The following is a 13,582-nucleotide window of genomic DNA, read 5'->3' as shown; positions in this document are numbered from 1 at the left end:
CACAGTGTGGGATGGTTACACCAAATAGGCTGGTGCATTTGACACCTACCCTACATCGCTGACCTAGTACAAGCCTTATTTGCGTGTCTGAGTGTTAGTGCAACACAGATGAGCACATGTTTGCATAATACATTGACACGATCCTCCTGAATGGCAAAGCTCACAATGACAGAATAAAAAGCTGCAGTGTTTCAAGTAGGGGTAGAGGTAGCATGTCAAATTCTTTACCCACTGGTAGAAGGTTAACTGGGTCATATGATAGCTGAGGTGTTGGGAGGAGGAGGAGGATCCTTGATTCCTCTGCATAGGAAAATACGGGAGGGCTGTCAAGGTACGTGAAGGTGCCAATATCTAAGTGATGAATATTTTTATGAGGTACAAGGAAGGGAGAAAAAATTATCTGAATACAATGAACGTGTGCTGGTGGCTAGAGTAGCCCTGTGTCTGGATGTGAGATGGATGCAGCCACGAGCATGTTAGGGGATAGAACGCATTTTGTTTCCTAAGAGACCCCAAGACATTTCTGCACCTCGACTATCTGGTAACTGCTATTGAGAATGATGTTTATGGGGAGGCTGATGCTATCAGGAGCAGTACGAATTTAGTAGTGCGAGAGGCAACAGTGCCGAGAGATGGTCAGGGTGTGCAGGAGGCATGTTTTAGATGTGGCAGTTGGGAACACCTAATCAGGCACTGTCCAGTACATGGGAGTGTGGCACTTACTCCTCATGCCAGAAGCCTGGCCTAGAGTATGGGAAGCTGGGACTGCCTTGTGGGTAGTGGAAGGTGTGTGCGGTACACGCTACCTGCTTGTGATATATATGTGCACTTTTAGGAACAGAACCAGTTCATGCCTTAGTGGATTCGACTAGCAAAATATCAATAATTAATTAAGATTGGTTTAGAAGGTACAGTAAGTTTGCGTGACTGCTACAGCTGGGACCGAGTAAAGAGGATTGTTTTACTGTTTCAGGGGAACTTTCACAGGTTGTAGGGAAAGGTCAAAGTAAGTTAGGGATAGGTAAACTTGCATGGCCCATGAAATTTTGGGCCGTGAGGAACTGACAGTTGATTTATTATTGGGGTGTGATTTTTTTAGAATTTTGCCAGTGTGTTTTGCCTTAAGGGGAAAACATATGAATTTTAAGTTTAACCCCAACTTCTTTGATTTTCTTTTGTAGAATAGCCTCCATTGATTGAACAATTTGGTTAGATAAACCTCTTGCATTGGCACTTCTTTCTTCTACCTGCAATTTCACTAGTTCCATCCCAGCTTGCAGAAGATAAAGTTTCCGTTTGTTGTGTTTCTTTTCATTCCATCTTGGATGTTGCTGGATGAATATGGTGGTCCCACTGATAGCACAAATGTCGATGAGAGAGTAAAATGCAGATAGAGGCCACCTCTTTGTTCCCCTCTTGCAGGTGTACATACACGGTTTTATTTTTCTCTCCCCCAACAGTGCCTTTATCTTGGTGCATTCTTGACAACAACAGTAAAAAAAAAAAAAAAAATTGTTCAAATGGCGCTGAGCACTATGGGACTTAACAGCTATGGTCATCAGTCCCCTAGAACTTAGAACTACTTAAACCTAACTAACTTATGGACATCACACAACACCCAGTCATCGCGAGGCAGAGAATATCCCTGACCCCGTTGGGAATCGAACCCGGGAACCCGGGCGCGGGAAGTGTGAACGCTACCGCACGACCACGAGCTGCGAACGACAACAAGAGTAAGTTTTTACTTGGTTTCGTTTTTGCTATGTAGGACACCAAAGTTACTAGAGGCCAACCTGTTGTTGGGTCTGAACAAGAACATTGATGAATATAGCTCTCGATTTCATCTACATCTACATCCATACTCCGCAAGCCACCTGACGGTGTGTGGCGGAGGGAGGACGTGTTCTTCATTATCTCTGGAATATGCTTCCTGCTTGAGTGGAGAGTTCCTACTGTAGTAACTTTGTAGTCTTGGTATAACTCTTCCGCCAAATCCACCGATGTGTAGTATCGGTCTGTAGTAATATTGCGATCAGTATTTTTCACAGGTGCTACCAGACGTTTGACGACAGCTGCTGAACCCCGTTCTTCTTTCGACAAATTCTGAACATTACCTGCATAGGGTTCCATATTCAAGGCGTATCTGTCAACTGCATAGGACATCATGCGTAAAAGGATGCCATACTTGCCCGGTTTATCCTTCATAAATACTTTGAAGGGGCAGCACCCACTAAAGAAGCTGAGCATCTCATCAATGGTGCAGTGGACCCCTGGTTTATACAGTAGTGGAAACCTATCATTCACTTCGTTGAAAACATCACGGATTGCTGTGAACTCATCTGCTTCCCTTCTTATCTGGTGGGTACTTTTGATGATGATGATGTTTGGTTTGTGGGGCGCTCAACTGCGTGGTTATCAGCGCCCGTACAATTACCCAATCTTTGCTCAGTCCAATTTCGCCACTGTCCTGGATGATGATGAAATGATGAGGACAACACAAACACCCAGTCATCTCGAGGCAGGTGAAAATCCCTGACCCCGCCAGGAATCGAACCCGGGACCCCGTGCTCGGGAAGCAAGAACGCTACCGCGAGAGGCGGGTACTTTTGTCATTGCAATAAGTTCCTTGAAACGTTCTCTTCCCATAATACCCTTGTAAACTGGTCGACCCATTAGGTCTGACCAAATATCGTGTACACTGACAGAATTGTCCTTATTTGCCCCCATAAGTATCAGGATTCCTATAAAGGCATACAATTCTTTCTCGTCAGCCAAAGTAACATTTCACCTAACAGCCTCTTCATTTGAATGTTTTACTATAATATCCATGATGTCAGGCGTAAGAAGTAACTTCAAGGCTTCTCCAGGTGAATGGCAAACACCAGCTCGAGTTACTGCTGCCTGCTCTCTTGCTATATTAGCAACAGACCTCCGAGGAACTCTAGGCTATGTGGTTACGTACCTTCTTCCAGACTGTCACAATAACGTCCTGATGGTTACTGCCTGAAGCTGCGCTATCTTCATCTTCTCTAACATCCACATCACTTTCCCGATCTGAATCATACTCCATTACACCATCCTCATATTCACTTTCACTCCCCGAGTCAGATTCTTCATCTAAAATTTCATTCAGAACTCTTTCTAAAGACGAGTCACGTATTCTTTTGGTCATTTCTAAGTCTGGGTGTGAACAATAGGTAACTGCACTAACTCAATGCAAGTTTACAAGTTAAATAACAGCTGAATGACATCAACAATCACTTCCTCTGAAAGTAAACCGATTGTTGTGAATATCAAGAATACCAACCAACAAGAAACTAACTTGCATTGTTGTAGAGATGGGAAATACAAAATCCTACTAAGGGAATTTTTCTATAGCATGGAAACCTGATGGAGGTGTTTGTTGGACCCATAATAAGTTTATTAATTTTTTCTTTCAAAGCAGGAATTTTCTATAAAATATATTGACACTAACGTTTCATAGAATAGCCAACAAACAATAACTCAAAGGGAATATGTAGTATAAAAGTTACTTGGGCAAAAGCAGGGGACATTAAAAAAATGTGGGTACAGCGAACCCCTCCCCCTTAGGCGTCATAGGGTTAACATCCCCTGTACACATGGAGGTGCCTGACCCCTCATACATGTGTGCTGTCCCGACCGAAATCCCAGCTCTATTCTGTAGCCTAGCAATCGCGCAAGAAAAGGATCCAGAGTGTGGCAGGATTTGTGAAGCAGTAAGAGATGGGCTTCTGGTGAAAGGATATTCCATCGAGAAAGGTGTGCTCTGGAATAAGGCCAAAGGAGATAGGAGAAATAGGATCTGCTTGCCTCACAGTCTGGTTCCTGAAGTGTCGTCCTATTTTCACCAGTCTCTGTGGGGGACATTTAGGTATACACAAGACTTACACCAAGATTTGGCAACAAGTGACTTGGCGAGGAATAAAGTAAGAGATCCGCGGTTTGGTGGAGGTGGGGGTGTCCTGAAATTATTCATAGATTACCTGGGGACACATTCCAGGACATAGGAGGGAAATAAGTTCGTACTGGGGATGGTCGACGCATTCACGTGTTTTTGTTGGTTGGCCCCAGCTGCGGCACTGTAGTTGCCGTCACCATGCAGCATCTATCTTTTTGAGTTTTGGCCCACTCCGTGAGCTGGTAAGTGATAATGCAGCAGTGTTCACGTCAAGGGAACTCAAGAGGTTTTGCTTTAACCACAGGATTAAGCAGATCACAATAATTCTGTATTACCCACAGCCATCATTCACAGAGCACCTTAACTAGAATCCAAAGTCCATACTCATAATTTACATAGGAAATCTAAGAGGAAGTGGGACCAATCTCTGGGGTGGTTGAGCCTAGCATTCAATACCCCACATCCTGATGCTTACAAAGGGGACACTGCCAAGGTTGACCTTCACTTACAAAGTACATTCTCCACTAAACAACATCTGGTCACTGAACGATCTTCTACCAGAGCGTGTGGACCCAAGTGATCTAAAAACCAGATAGCAGGCAGCGAGGTGCGACATAATGCACCCTCATCAAAGACAAGCATTATATTAAAATAGGGAGAGAAGTACCAGGGCGCCACAGATAGGTATTTGTCCAGAATGTCCTTGAACAGGTCAGGGGTGATGTAGGTGCCACCAGGAAGCTATCACCCAGGTTTGTGTGTTCTTACCACATGATTAATACCTCATCCCCTGTGAGCTTCCTAGTGGAAGATGTGCAGACCCCCAAGAGACTACGTATACACCTGAGCCAGGTAAAGTTGGGTGGGAAGGTAACGGAAGACTCACAGAACGTCGTCTTCAGGTCTACGCCCTCCCAGTGGCTTGCCTGGGGGATAAGAGGGGAGGGGGTGTTTGATGCACGCCACTGCATTCTTTGGCTATCAATTTACATCAGCGATAGTTGCAATGCTGGGGACATGACCAGAGGGTGTGAGAAGTTGCGAGGTCATGGTTCTAAGGAGGAGAGTGGCATGCAATAGAGAGATGAGGAAGTACAGTGACAACACATGACACGTCACAGCGGAGCTCGTTATGGATCGGCACGAGTGAATCAGTGTCAAGAGCACCTAGGCCTGGCATGGTGCTGTTTAGTGAGGACAAAATAAGTCACTACAGCTGATGTCCTGAAGGTTTGGGAGTGCAGAGAGGGAACTACTACTACTACTACATTCATGATAATATCATCATCAAGTATACATCCTAGAGAATTTATCAGATATTTTTCATAAAACTCACGTTGTCACATACTGAAAGGCTCAGGTTGTGTGTAATCTCGTGTGGGTTTAGCTCGAAATGAGGCAGTCCTGAGGTATGCTCCGGAGTTGTGTCTTAGTGTGCAAATGTAAAGCATTGTGACTCAAATTAACAGGCATTGTATATCTGGGATAATACTGGTATGTACCTAGTAACCATTTTCTATGTACTTAAACTTATTGTGTGCTTAAAAACAAATACACAGAGAGGCTAAAGGCCTGTTAAACTGTCTGTTGCGCAGCTACAGTGGTAGCCCAGTGGTTGTTATTTCCAATATTTTTCAAGTTAAAACATTTGGGACCGACATATGCCAGTGAACTATTTTAGCGAAAGGAATTCTGCATATACGCTATTGGTTGACATTGAGCGGCTAGAGCCACCTAGTTGAAATATTCTCTGTTGTCATTATTCTTATGGCCATCTTTAACATGTTCTGGCAGTACTGCCATATGCGTTGTTTTAGAGTAATTTGTAGCAGTAAATTAGTTTATGTCCAGCCTACAATCGCAGCTCTATGTTTAACCTGTTATCACTGAATGCTTTTAAAACATTTCACTTGTTATATTGAAGGATTTGAGGCCTTATTTATTGCCAAGTCATAACCTTGAAGTAACAAGCAGCTACTGCCCGTATCATTTCATGTGACTGGCTGGACTTATGTGTAACGGGATGTGTCATCAGCGCCGAGGGCACCAGTAAATGCAAGTATTGTTTTCATGTATTGATCAAGGCCTATGTTTGATGACGTCCTGTTAGGCAATTAGCTTCATTAGTGCTTTGAACTGAAACTCCCAAACACCTGTCAGTTTTCAGGAAACTGTTAACCTGCTTAGTTCAGTGGTGGCTAGAGCTGTGAAATTGTTTTGAAAAAAATTTTTGGTGATGTGTGTGGTGATGGGTTGGATTAAAAAATTTTTGGTGTATTCCTCAAGTGCCGAATCAAACTGGTGAATTCCTTTGAGAATTCGGGGCTGCTAGGTGCCGAGTTAAACTCCACATTTTGTCTGCCTGCACAACCTTTAGACCACTGGTAAATTTATCTTATTTTACACTGTATGTAGTTTGAAATTTAAGTGGTTACTGTCAGTTCAAATAGGGGAGTTAAGTGTTTCAATTAAAATTTCAGTATTTTGAGTGTTGTGTAATCATACGTAGATGGTTAAAGCCACTGCTGATTTGAATGATTCTCTGGCTTATGTGGTTACTCCCAAAGAGTGGCAAGTGCCAACTGGAACTGAGAATCATAAATGATACTTTTAGATGAGACTGCTGAGAACCGAGGGGAATATTAAGGTCTTATTGTTTGTAATTATTTAGTAATGAAAGGCCTGTTAAATTTGTCACTTGTGTCACTTGTTTTAAAGGTGACTTTGGCTGACAGAATCTCAAGAACCCTGATTGGTTGGGTCTTGTTGAATTAATCTGAAAACTGGAATCTGTTATATAATGTGGCTAATATCAACTTTATGCCGTTTTGTTTAATAACTGTCTGCATTGCTTACATACCGAAGCACGATTTTGCCAATTAAATAAATTTTATGTTTGTGCCTAGTACCATCCACTCCAAGACACTTGTGACCTAGGTACCCCTGCTCCAAAGGGTATCCCCTTTCCTTGTTTTTGTGGTCAGATGAAGTAGGAGGGGTGTGGGGAGGGTAAAGATGCAGTCAAAAAAGAGCCTGAAAATTAGAACTTATTTACAAACCAACACAGTGGCTATTAATGAGTGGAACTGTAAAACAAATGATGTACTGGGTCACACCTAATCAATTACTTGTAAAAGTGGCCGCATTACCATCATGTTTTCAAATGGTTGTAGCATAGAAGCAGTACATTTCCAGACTTGGGTTGCAGTTCACAATGTTATCTACTCACTCACCTCTAGGAGTCCTAGAAGCCTGTAACAGCAATTTCCAAACACCCCGTATATTGAAAACTATCAGTACTTTGTCATTTCTTACTGGTTGTGTGGTCAGTTGTGCACAGGGAGTTACTTAATCCATATTTGTTTCAGTGCATGCAAGCTCCTGGGTCACACCACTATGCTAGATTACAGTTATGCCAATAGATACTAAGACATAGCACTGAAGATTTGCAGTTAGCAGTTTGTATTTTATTTGTGGATGAGATGAGATTTACAAAGGGTGGGATAAAAAGTTATCACTTGTGGGCAGAAGCAAATTCTTGAGTGACAGTTGAAGTGAAGCATCAGATTCACTTTAGTATCAATGTGTGGGCAAGAACAGAGAGACAAATCCAAAAGATCAAACGGGTGGTATTTATTATCAATTTCTGTCCACAAAATTACCTGCATTATTGGAGTAAGTCACCTTAACAGAAAGATAAGGGATACGGTTTATGCTCAACAGAGCAGCAAGCCATTTTCTACACCCTGCATGACAGTGCTTAATGCTAATATTTAATTAGCGATAAAGTGTTTTAACAGTAACACTGTCACCTCATTCATCTAAACTTAATCCCTCAGATTTCTAGGTACAGTGGCATTTGAAGGCATTGGTGTATTCCACACTCATCAAAAAATGCATACACAAAATGAGCCCGTGGTGAATGCATGTGAGCAAATCTAAGAACAGAGAAGTGTTGTCAACTGTATTTGTGATTATTTACGGAGGGCTGAAGGATTTGTAAAACTAAGTGGAAACCATATAGCAACAGACAGATGATTATCAGAAAATAGAATGGCCCATACCTCAAGAATTACCTATTTTTAGATATATGTTTTTAGGACCTTTATTTCCTAGTTTCGACCAGTACCATTCCCTGTAGAAATATGGGAATTTTTTTGAACATTTTGTATGTAACGTTCCACACTCATATGAAATGTACATTCAATGAAAATGATGTAAATTGCTGTGCTATATTAATATGATGCACTGCTCATGAGATGGTTAGAGAATGGCCTCAACAGAATTCTACAAATAAAAGGACTTCCTATTTACATTTTTCCAACATTACCTTTCGAATAAGAGAGATATTCAATGTAGAGAAAGAAAGACTGCACTGGTTGTACATGGCATTCAAATCCTATTAGTAATAAAACTGACACTGGTTTTTAAAAGCCTGAGGAAAGATATAATGCCATTTAGTCTTTACTTGTAACTTCTGCTAAGCAGCGAGTATGCCAATATTTGTTGAAAATGAAATGCTGTAATAGTTTACCAAGTAAGGATTGCCAGAGCAGTCCAATTCAAAGCACTGTTGTCATCAGATGAAATCTCATTGCTGATTTAGTCTGCTACTTAATCACTAGTATTGATGAACTACTTTAATCGCCTCCAAGCAATTCTTCCATTAGCACCCAATAGAAATTTGAAAATTGTGCTTTGAATAGTTTCTCTGTATTGGATAGTGGTTCTTTTGTGCTACATTGTGCCTCAGGTCATAAAGACAATACCTAACACACTTTAAAATGTGCTGTGTCTCCAGCCTCACCCTTTCCCCATGAAACTAATGTGATTTTCCTTCTAACTTGCTGTCACCTATCACTTAGACACGTCAGAACTAAATTGGCTTCATAAGAGGATAAATACCAAGACATAATAGTAACAACATTTATAAATGTTCTTCATTTACTTTGCAGACAATGCTGCTAAAAACAGTACGAAACTGTGACTGAGTTATTGTTTAGCCTTGTGATGCAATCGATCCAAGGAGTAGCAGTAATAAACGTAATGCATATTACCTACATGAATTAAGTACGACCACTGCAGAAATTAAACATAAAATACAGATTTTGTTTTGCTGCACTGACAAAAAATTTAACCTACCCACTGATCGAATATCTAACGTGCAGAAGAGGCATGCATGTTGAAGATGCAAGTTTAGAAATTTTGATATTTTGAGTGTACCAGGTGCAGATTAGTTCTTTCAGAGAAATATCTGTTAATTCAGTGGAACACTTACTGCCAGATTGTTCAAGGGCATGCTGAAAGTAATGCCACTGAATCTTTTATGTGAAAACTCTTAAAGCTTTTCAAATAAAACAAATGTAGTTAACATTCTACATCTTTATTCTTTAAGTCTACATATCTGCAATCTTCTGCCACTAGAGGGCTCCGAATTGTAGCGAGTAACATGGCAGTGTGTAACATAACTATGTCAATGCATGAGAAACAGAACGCTGTAATCGAGTTTCAAATCTAAAGAGTTCATTCACAAATGGAGCACCCTTTCCTTCAGCACGATACCAGATCATACACGAATGCTGCGAGACCTGCAACAACCTGAAGCCTTGGGTTCACTGACATCAGTCACCCTCCATATAGTTCTGACTTGGCTCCACCTGATTTACATCTGTTTCCAAACCTTAAATAACACCTTCAAGGACTTCACTTCAAAGTGATGAAGCAGTGGAAGCAGAGGTGAAGTTGGGACTCTGTCAACAAAGTCAAACATTCTACAGTAACGGTATCAACAAACTGATCTCTGGGAGAAATGTGTTAATCAGCAGGGTAACTATGTTGAGAAATAAATAGTGTTTAGCATTCTTTTTGTTGTGCCTATCTGCAACTCAGCACTTCCACTATATAGAGAGTAGCAATCTATACTTTCCATAATATTGTCATTCCATTCTGGATTTTCCATGATTGAGCAATAAATGAGTAGACATGAAGAATAAAGATGCTGAATGTTAATAATGTTTTATTTAAAAGTATGAAGAGTTTTTATGCAAAAAATTCAAAGGCATTATTTTGCAGCCTAAACTTGCATCTTGTAATGTCATGAGTGAAATTCAGTTTGCTGTTAATGCCAGAAGAGCAGCAGCTATCACATTAGCTAAAAACTTCTGATTCCTCCAGACAAAAACTGTTCTTAAAATGACATAGTAGCCTCATGTCACATGTAAATTACATGTGACTTGTGACTGGACTGTAATTTTAATTTCTAATGGTCGCTATGCCCCTAAAGGCACACCTAAAAAACTCTGCCCAAATATGCTATGAAGGCATAACGATACAGACCTGCTTGAGTGTTAACGTCAGCCCACAGGTGTCACTCGATGCAGACATGAGGGGCATGTGGTTAGCACACCTATCTCCCGGACATATGTCAGTTTATGAGACCGGAGCTGCTACTTTTCAATTAAGTAGCTTTTCAGTTTGCCTCACAAGGGCTGAGTGCACCCCACTTGCCAGCAGCACTCAACATATCGAATGGTCACTCATCCAAGTTCTAGCCCAGCCCGACAGCGCTTAACTTCGGTGATCTGACAAAAACCAGTGTTACTACTGCGGCAAGGTTATTGGCTGCAGGCATCATCTGCCCCCACTAAAAACTGTTCTGTCATTAATATATTTACAATATCAAATAACGGATAACTGAGCATTTTCCAGATAGAACCATGTAGCGATTGGGAGCCTGTCATCCAAAATTTCTTAATCAAATTCTGTAAATAATTAAGATGAAATTATTATTGTTATTTTCTTCTTTAGTATAAAGCCTGTCCCAACAGAAAAGGAACAAAAAAGCTGCTATGCAGTCATTCCGTTCACTTTAGTTAACTGCAGCATTAATTCCAGTTGTCACAAGTGCAGAAAATACACACCTAAAGACATGTCTTGCATTACATAATTGGACAGATAAAAAATCTACTCACCAAGCGGCATCAGGAGCACACACATATAAAGGTATTAAAGTTTGCAGGCTTTTGGAGCCAGTGACTCTTTCTCCTGGCATAAAGGTTGACGGGGAAGGAAGAGGGGTGAAGGAAAAGGACTCTTGATGTTTAGGGAAAGGGGTAGTGTTCAGAGAAGTCAAGCTGAACACCAGGTCAGGCAAGACTTTCCAGACGGGGTAAGAAGGCAAGACTGATTGTTGGGTACTGCACCGGATGGGATTTGAAAACCTGAGATCTTAAAAGGTGGAAGACAGTAATACATATGACAGATTACTGCCAAAACATTGTCCACAAGTCAGTAATAGTGGAAAGCTAACTGCATTGCATGTGGTAGAAGCAGGTGGGGGACAGCGAGAAACAGACAGGTGTCAAAATGAGATATATAGAAAACTAGTTACTGAGAATAAATGTTGACACTGAAGAAATTAATGTAAATGAAGGCCAGGTGGGTGGTGAGAACCAACATTCTGTAGTGACAGTTCCTACCTGTGTTGTTCTGAGAAACTGGTGTCTGGGAGAAGAATCCAGATGGCGCATGCAGTGAAGCAGGCCCCAGGGTCATGACTATCATGTTGTAGAACATCTTGCGCAACAGGATATTATGTGTTGGCAGTATACACCCTCTGCCTGTGCCCATTCACCTAAACTGATAACTTCACAGTACTCATGCTGATGCAGAAGCCCGAACAGTGTTTACATAACAGCTGGAATATGACGTGTTGTTTCACAGGTGACTGTCCCTTTGATAGTATGTTTTGCCAGTTAAGGGTTAGTATAGGTAGTAGTAGGGGGGTGCATAGGGCAAGTATTGCATCAGGAATGGTAACAGGGGCAGGAGCCACAGGATAGGGAAATGGGTGCAGAAGCAGTATAAGGTATGACAGGGATATCGTTAAGATTGGGATGGCGATTACAAGTTATTCTGTGTTTGGTGGGCAGAAGTCTGACAGAATGGACCTCATTTCAGAGTATGATTTTAGGAAGTCATAGCCTTGTCAGAGGAGCTGATTAATTTGATCTTGAATGTATTAATCAGCAACTTTGACAAGGCTATGACTTCCTGAAATTGTACCCTGAAATGAGGTCTATTCTGTCTGACATTTTGCCGACCGCACCTATAATATCTTTTCGTTGCCATCCCAATCTATACAATATCCTTGTCAGATTCTACACTCCTGCGCCCATCTTCCTACCCTATGGCTCCTACTCCTTTGCCGTTCCCACTGTAATACTTGCTCTATGCAGCCTCCTACAATCACCTAAACCAGGTTGTCACTGGCAGAACATATATTAGCAAAGGGAGAGCCACCTGTGAAACAACACGTCTTATACCAGATATTATGTAAACACTGTTCAGCCTTTCACATCGGTATGACTATCGGCACGTTATCAGTTAGGATGAATGGGCATATTTAGTGGGTCTATACTGGCAACATACAATATCCTGTTGCAGTTGTGACCTCAGTGCCTGTTTCATGACAAGTGTCACCTGGATTCTTCCCCCAGAAACCAGCTTCTCACAGTTCTGCAGATGGGAACTGGAGCTAAATTTCCTTGGTTCTCACCAGCCATCTGGGCTTAATTTACATGAATTACTTTGGCCTCAGCATTTATTCACAGAAACTATTCCTTTCTTCACTCCCTTTTAGTTTTCTGTATTTTTCATTTTCTGACCTGTCTATTTTTCGCCATCTCCCTCCCGCCTCTAATACATACAATGCACATTTACAATGCAGAAGCTCTTATTAACTCATGGACAATGTTTTGTCTGTAATCTCTATCTTGTCTATTAACCCCCCCCCCCTTCCCTTTTCTCCTTTAAGCTCTCAGGTTTTCAAATTTTATCCTGTGCAATCCCCAACTGTCAGTCCCTCCTCCTCATCCTGTCTGCTACATCTCTCCTGACCCGGCATTCTCTACCCCTTTTCCTTAATCTAACTAGTCCTTTTCCTTCAACCCTCTTCCATCCCTTTAACCCTTCTGCTAGGAGGAGGAGCCACTGGCTCCGATACATTGCAAATTTTAGTATCTTTATACGTGTGTTCTCCTGCTGCCATTACAGTTTCAAAAATTGATTATTTTTGTTGATGTATTGCATAACTTGAGTCATTTTGTAGCTGACAGTCATATCTAAACTGTCTTTACAATTTTTAAAAAACGTGACTAAATTACAGTAAAACCAAAAAGCATGCAAAAAGATAACATTTCTCACCATGACAACAGGTGAGTAATCTGTCATCTCAAATTTCTCCTCGTCAAGCCAGTAGCCAGCCTCAAGAGAATGAAGCACCCAGTCAGGGCGAAGCACCCAAAGGCCTCTTGCAATTGCAAATAGCATGTTTAAGGTGCGGCGGGGACCTCCGGAAACAACATGTGTTGTCAAGGGCCCAACCTTGTTGTCAATATTAAAGCCTCCCAGTGATTTCACCACTGCCGTCACTAAATCCAAGTCCCTATAATGTCACAGCAGAATGTATTAAAAAAAAGTTGTTTTATATGTTATTAGTAATGTAATATCTAAAAGGTGATCTATAATTTGATGAATATGTTCCCATTTCAAGATCCCTGAATAAAGATTGTTAGGTAATATTTCAATTTTACAGGAGAAACCATGATAACTTTCACAGTAAAAAATAATACAGACTCATCACTGGATGAAAATCTGAAGCCA

At 41.3% G+C, this 13,582-nt stretch overlaps 1 protein-coding gene across 2 annotated transcripts in view; it reads right to left on the bottom strand.

The window, feature by feature from the left end:
• The window catches only part of LOC126188902 (microcephalin), a 278,114-nt gene that overhangs the window by 52,751 nt on the left and 211,781 nt on the right, over window positions 1–13,582 (bottom strand). Inside the window, exon 6 of one of the 2 annotated variants that reach the window (XM_049930587.1) lies at window positions 13,124–13,364. The exons of the other annotated variant lie outside the window; for it this stretch is intronic. Coding sequence (XP_049786544.1) covers window positions 13,124–13,364 — 241 coding nt within the window. The remainder of the gene's footprint in view (window positions 1–13,123; window positions 13,365–13,582) is intronic. 2 annotated transcript variants of the gene reach the window in all.

The sequence above is a fragment of the Schistocerca cancellata genome, chromosome 5 (assembly GCF_023864275.1).
Source record: "Schistocerca cancellata isolate TAMUIC-IGC-003103 chromosome 5, iqSchCanc2.1, whole genome shotgun sequence".
Lineage (NCBI taxonomy): Eukaryota > Metazoa > Arthropoda > Insecta > Orthoptera > Acrididae > Schistocerca > Schistocerca cancellata.
This window is presented reverse-complemented; position numbering and strand designations above follow the sequence as displayed.